The sequence below is a fragment of the Cajanus cajan genome, chromosome 7, assembly GCF_000230855.2.
Source record: "Cajanus cajan strain Asha chromosome 7, NIPB_CcT2T_4, whole genome shotgun sequence".
NCBI classification, from domain to species: Eukaryota; Viridiplantae; Streptophyta; class Magnoliopsida; order Fabales; family Fabaceae; genus Cajanus; species Cajanus cajan.
In genome coordinates, this window is record NC_138523.1 from 32007066 (window position 1) to 32014048 (window position 6983).

At 37.9% G+C, this 6983-nt stretch overlaps 1 protein-coding gene across 1 annotated transcript; it reads right to left on the reverse strand.

Moving 5' to 3' along the window:
* Positions 1-1017: 1017 nt before the first annotated feature.
* LOC145949948 (uncharacterized) lies at positions 1018-1545 on the reverse strand. The gene has a single exon (XM_083060857.1). It carries the CDS (start codon positions 1543-1545, stop codon positions 1018-1020), a length of 528 nt encoding a protein of 175 aa, XP_082916983.1.
* Positions 1546-6983: the final 5438 nt, after the last annotated feature.

Sequence of the window (6983 nt, forward strand, 5' to 3'; positions counted from 1 at the left end):
GAGAAGCACCCTAGGCCCACCAAGCCCATTGGGCCCACTAAGCTCTGAAGCAGTCAAATCTTCAAGTAATCTCCTGGCCATTGCTCTAGTGGTTGAGCCTTTAGCCCATGCTCTTCCATCAGGTCCTCAGAAATGTGGCCGAGATTCCTATTTATAGGCTTCAGACAGGGTCCAGAACGGCCCGTTCCGAAATCGGAACGGCTCGTTCTAGATCTGGCCGTTATGTGTTAATTTAGTGCATTGGAACGGGCCGTTCTGAAATCGGAATGGCCCGTTCCGGAGGCGCGTTTAACACATAAAGGTCATTCTGGAACGGCTCGTTTCAAATGAAAAATTCAAGCCTTTTTTTGTTATTTGGAACGGCCCGTTCCAATCTGGGAACGGCCCATTCCAAACGTGTGTTTTAGCCTTCTTTAAAGAGCCTGGAACGGCCCGTTCCAAATTTGGAACGGCCCGTTCCAGTTTAGGGATTTAGGCACTTTTTGTAAATTGGAACGGCCCGTTCCAGTTTTGGAACAACCCGTTCCGGGCTACTAAAACTAGCTTTTTTTGGGCTTTTAGCCTCCTTATGTCATGTCTTGATATTTCCATGATTGGGAGCTCCTTTCCTTGATAATAGACGTCCATTTCTTCGTTTGTATGCCCCCCGGACGAAATTGGGTGTCTACACATGGTTAGTGCATTCTAACTCTATAAAATCAAGACTAAGAGGTACAACACCCAAAGTATCAAATTTAGATGCATCATCATAGTCAAGCTCACTTCCAAATTCATATTCAGATTCAATGCATGAAAGACAGTTATACAATTCAGATAAAAATGAATGTTTCTTATCATGAAAAGAATCAAATTCATGAATGTGCTCATCAACTAAATTATCAATCAATTTAGCACGAAAAACAGAATGAGCTTCGGAAGGAAATTTCATGGCATCCAAAATATTAAAATGAACAACAATATCACCAAATTCCATAGACAAGGTGCCAGCATAAACATCAATCATGGTCTAGGCTATTTTCAAAAATGGTCTACCCAAAATGATTGGGGCAGAACCATGGGAGAATCCCCCTCCATATCAAGAACATAGAAATTAGCAGGAAAAAAAAGTTCACCAACCCAAACCAAGATATCTTCTAAAAAACCTGTAGAGTGAGCACCACTCCTATTGGCCAATTGAATGACCACACCCGTAGGTTGCAAAGGTCCAAGAGACAGAGATTTAAAGATAAACAGAGGCATGACATTAATTGAAGCTCCTAAATAAAGCATGGTATTTTCAAATTTACTGTTACCAATAATGCAAGGTATACAGAATGTACCTGGGTTCTTACATTTTTCAGGAATGTGTAGAACAGATTTACCTATGAGTGTTGAGACATTTCTGCCCATGCTGATTCGCTCATTGCCCTTTAGCTTCCTTTTGTGGGTGCACAACTCCTTCAAAAACTTAGCATATCTGGGAATTTGCTTGATAGCATCCAGCAGAGGTATGTTCACCTCTACCTTCCTAAAATTCTCCAATATATCCTTATCCACCTCTTCCATCTTTTTGCTTGGAATCGATTTTGGTGGAAATGGAAGAGGGATAGGAGGCTGATGTAGATCACCATTGTGTCCACTAGAAGAAGGTCCACCTATATGAAAATTTCTACCACTACCTGCAGGGACCTCTTTCTCAAGTGTAGGCTCAGGTTCAGGTGCAGGTACAGTTGTAGGTGTTGGCATGTCAATTTGTTTTCCAGACCTCAAGGTGATGGTACTCACATTCTTCGGATTTTTCACAGTTTGTGAAGGTAACTTGTCTGAATTTTGGGATTGTGCCTAATTAAGTTGAGTAGCCATCTACCCCATCTGATTTGTCAAGCTCTAAATGGAGGCTCTGGTCTCTTGCTAGAACTGCATGTTCTGAATGGTCATCTACCTCACCAACTCCTCCAATGAAGGCTCAAAAGTAGAAGGTCGAGCTGGGGGAGGTGCAGGGACATCATTTTGTCTCTGTAGCTGCTGTTGGATAGGAGGAGGCACATATCTGCTAGGACCAGCATTATTCTGGAATGAAGGGGATGGTTGTTGTTGTTGTTGCTGGTTGGACCATCTGAGATTAGGATGATTTCTCCAACCTGGATTGTACCTATTGCTGGAGAGGTCATAACTCTATTGCTGTTGTTGCTGGACAGGAAGTCTGTTGTAAATATTTGCAGCATATGCCTCTGGATGCTCATTTACTCCTGACTACTGCAAAGAAGGGCAAACATTTATGTGATGATCATTTGAAGAACAAAGGCCACAGACCCTTGCTATAGATGCAAATTTTTGATTTGTAGCAAGTTGAGTCACCAGGTTAACCAATGCATCAAGTTTAGTCTCCAGCTTTTTATCTGCCTCGGTGGCCACATCATGAACTCCTCTGATTACAATTGCATTTATCGTTTCTGGTACTAAATTGTTGAGAGTTGGAGGCCATTTTTTCTATCAGGTGCCTGGCTTTAGTAGGGGTCATGTCACCTGATGGAGGAAGCCCATGGGCTAAGGGCCCAACCACTAGGGCTATGGTAAGGATGATGCATGAAGAGTGGGCCCAAGCCCAAGGAAAGCCCATCACTTTATTTTGTTGGGCTTTGTCTCAAGCCCATTAGATTAGGGTTAGTGTAGGATTGGGCCTTAGTGCCTTGTATTTCTTTTGGGCCTTGTATTTCCGGCCATGTAGCATAGGAATTTCATTTCATGGTCATTAGAATTTAGGGTTAATTAAGGTTGCATGTGAATTATCATTAGCATGTAATTAACTTAGCATTTGAGAGGCATTTCGGCCATGTGCACACATGCACATGGTGTGACTTAAATGCAACTCAAATGAGAAGCTAAATTACATGCCAAATGATGAAGCACATGGAGGTTCCGGGTTTGGCTCCTAAAATTTGAATTTTGAATTCAAATTTTAGGCGCCTAAGGTTAAGTAACCATACCATGGTTTTACTTAACCTTAGGCTAACCCAAGGAACCATTTAACCTAATTTTACCCTATATATTCCTTATGGTCGAGCATTGTATTCACTTTTGGATTAATTGAATGAGTTTTCACTACTTGAAATCTCTCCCTCCGAAAGTCTCTCACAACCTTGCTCTACCCTACTTGAGCTCCTCTCTTTGTAGAGCTAGGTTGATCATCTTCTTCCGGATTTAGCTTGTTCAAGCTTAGGTCTCATTGGTTCTTCTTGGAGCATCCGTCCTTGACATTCTTCCAAGGATCTAAGAAGAATTTGAAGGTGTTCATGAGGATTCACTACGTGGAACCTCATCAAGTGGTATCAAGAGCTTCGGTCTTCAAGAGATAAGTTCATTTTCTTGTCTTTTGAATTTTGATCCGTGGTTCATCTTGTCTTGTGTTCATCTCGTGTTCATCTTGTTCATCTTGAGTTTATGTCACTTTTGAGTTTATTCCTTCCTAGATCTAATTTTGCCTTAAAAATATGATGGATCTAGTTTCATGTTGCTTGAATGATTCATTTATGCGCCTATGACTATATGCTTCCATGAATCATGCTCCAACTCTTTTGCTTATTAGGAATTTCTGCCTATAATCTTTTTGCTTTAATTGAGTCTTAATTGAAATTTTATTCGGTCATTGCATGATTGAGTCCATTTTTTATTTTGAATCCATGTTTAGTAGTCATGTGTAGTTCTTATTATGTTCAACTTTCCAAGCTATGCTTATGTGATCCATTTTGAATTTTGAATTGCATCTTGACAACATTTTTCTGGATTTGGCCGAGATCCATAGCTTTTGGTATATGCTCATAAATTTTTGTTTCACTTTGAGTTCATAAACTACTACTAGATCATTAGTAGTTTTCTTAGAAAATTTTTAGGTTTCCTAAATCTTGAAAATGTCTTAAAAAAATTTTGATATCCGTGAGGTTTGATCTTGTATAATTTTGTGTGTGCTGAAATTTGTGTTTGAGTTGCAATTTGAAATTTAAATTTGGAGCCAAAACCGTGCATGTGTTAAGCAACCAAATAAGCATCAAAAGCATGTTGCATATTCATTACATTTAAAGCTAATTTGGTTGATATTTGAATCTCAAATTTGAATCCGGTTTTGGTGCTTCACTTTTAGTGTGACCGAGAGTTGTGTGTGACATTTTTTTTTTTGTGTAAAAGAAAAAGGCAACTCCTAAGATTTAAAAAAAAAAAATATATATATATATAGAACAAAATTCAAAAGAAAAATGCAAAAGAAATTTGATTAAAAAAAAAGGTGCTAAACCTAATTTCTAAAAGAAAAAGCCATAAAAGGAGTTTTGGTTTACAAGTTCTTCTTCTCGGTTTGATTGATCATAGTTACATAATATTTTTCAGCTCACATTCTTCTTGAGTGTTTTGGTTTTGTGAATCAATTCTAGAACCTTTTCTTAGGGTTGTTCTTCCTTTAACTAGCCTAATCTTGTCTTTTGTCATCTATATTGTCTTCTCCTAATCTAATCTTGTTTTCCTTTAACTCTCAAATACCTTTGCTGTTTGTATGCAATATGGAACTCAAATGTGATCTATGCTTGACCTAGCCTATTTCCTTAGAAGCTAGTTCTACAAGGGTCATCAAAAGAGAACTAAGACAAGGAGGAGTAAAGGACAAAGGAGACTCTCGGATTTGGCTATTATAACAAAGAACAAACACCAAACACTTGTGGCTAGAATTTTGTAGTTACTGGACTTGAATTTCCGTGAAGAATCCTTGGAGTTTCAATTGAAATTGTACTTGAAATTTAAAAAAAAATATAAGTATTAGTGAAGGATTTTAGAGACCAATTTTTCCTTACTAGTTAAAATTTTTTAGTTGCAAATTCGGTCTCTAATTCATCACTAATTCTTGGTGGCTGTTTTCTTTTAAGCCATTCACTTTTTGCTGTTTAGTTTTCTTTAAACCTTGTAATAATCCATTTGAAGGAGTGTCTTGGGAGTGTCTTTGGTACACAACCATCTCTCCTTAGGTTTACCATTTTTCGTTAGTACTTGGTGGGAGTGGTCCTTGATTGATCTTTGGTATCTTTCAAGCTCTCACCCTAGGACACGTTTAGGTAGTTTTAATTCTTGCTTAATACTTGTCTTTACTTGCTTTCATACGACTAGTATATCATAGTTCATAAAACATCAAAAATAATTTTCATTGAAAAGAATTTGGTAGAGATTAACTACAAAGGAGATTAGTAATTTTTACTTGAAGAGGCTTGGTTTTTAAGTGGCTCCTAGTAGCTGACCTCCCTCCAAAGTTCAATTTGTATACATAATCCTCCAATTACTTAGTCTTAACCTTGCATAAAAAAATTTCTTTTCAAACTTCTTTCTTTAAAAAGAATCTTTCACCTATAATGGAAGAATTTTCTACTCCTCATAGTGATACTAATTAAAGTGATAACAAGGATTTTGCTACATTATCACGTGAATTAAGATCACTAAAGTTATGGAAAGAGCAAGAATCTCAACAAAGACTTAGAGAAAAATTTGAAAGAGAAGCTCATATTGCTCTTATGGAGGAGGAAATTCGTCTATTAAAGGAAAAAGACAAAAAGAACCATCATGGTCAACATAGTTCATACGCTCATAGTTCCACAATAGGAGAGTCAATGCATGATAGCCTAGCTTTAGGAGATCATTACCAACCACCTCCTAGGAGAACCCATAGGACCTCTAAGACAAGGGAATCTAGGGTAGATCTTCCTTATTTTCATGGAAAAGATGATGTGGAGGGGTATCTAGACTGGGAAATGAAAGTGGAACAAATATTCACTTGCCACCAAGTGAGTGAAGAAAGAAAAGTTTCCCTAGCCACCTTGAGTTTCCAAGGTCATGCCATGTATTGGTGGACCTCTCTTGTGAGAGATAGGCGTCTCCATAATGAGCCTCCAATTCAATATTGGAATGAATTAAGGAGTGCCTTGAGGAGGAGGCATATTCCCTCTTATTACACTAGGGAGCTTATCAACAAGCTCCAAAGACTCCATCAAAAAAATATGACTGTGGAAGAATATAGACAAACGATGGAGTTATACATAATGAGGGCTGGCATTAGGGAAGAGGAAAATATTACCATTGCTAGGTTTTTGAGTGGTTTATCTTTTGAGATAAGAGATAAGGTTGAGCTTCTCCCTTATAGGGATTTGAATGATTTGGTTCAACTTTGCATTAAGGTTGAACAACAAAATTTGAGAAAAAGTTTTAAAACAAGCTCATACTCATCTTCTTTCTCTAAGGTGGATTACAAGAGGGAGGGTAAGAAAAATGACTTTGAAAAGAAAAATACTTTTCCCTCCAAAAATCTAAACAAGGGTAAAGAAACAGAAAAAGACAAAAAAATCAACACCTCACACACTAGCACTAAGTCTAGTGATATTAAGTGCTTTAAGTGTCTTGGGAGAGGCCACATTGCTTCTCAATGCCCTAACAAAAAAGTGATGATTTTAAAGGGGACAAGACATTTATAGTAGCCATGATGAAACTACTACTTCTTCATCTTCAAGTGAGGATGAAGAAGAAGCAAGTGAGGAAGAGTCATGTGAGGTCACTTATCCTTATAATGGGGAACTTCTTATGATGAGAAGGGTCCTAGATAACCAACCTAGTGATACACAATCCCAAAGAGAGAACATCTTTCATACAAGATGTAACATTTCAAACAAGGCTTGTTCTCTTATAGTGGATAGTGGATCTTGGTGCAATTGTTGTAGCACTAGGATGGTTGAAAAGTTGGGTTTGACTACCACACCCCACCCAAAACCTTATCAACTTCATTGGCTTAATGATGATGGGGATATGGTAGTCAATCAACAAGTGGAAGTAGAGTTTTCTATAGGGAACTATCAAGATAAAGTTAAATGTGATGTAGTTCCTATGGAGGCTTGTCATATTTTATTAGGTAGGCCATGACAATTTGATAAACAAACTCATCATGATGGCCTAACTAATAAAATAACTTTCACACATAAGGG

Excerpts from the sequence above, each read along its gene's own strand:
- LOC145949948 (XM_083060857.1), bottom strand. The coding sequence starts at position 1,545 with ATGGAAGAGGTGGATAAGGATATATTGGAGAATTTTAGGAAGGTAGAG.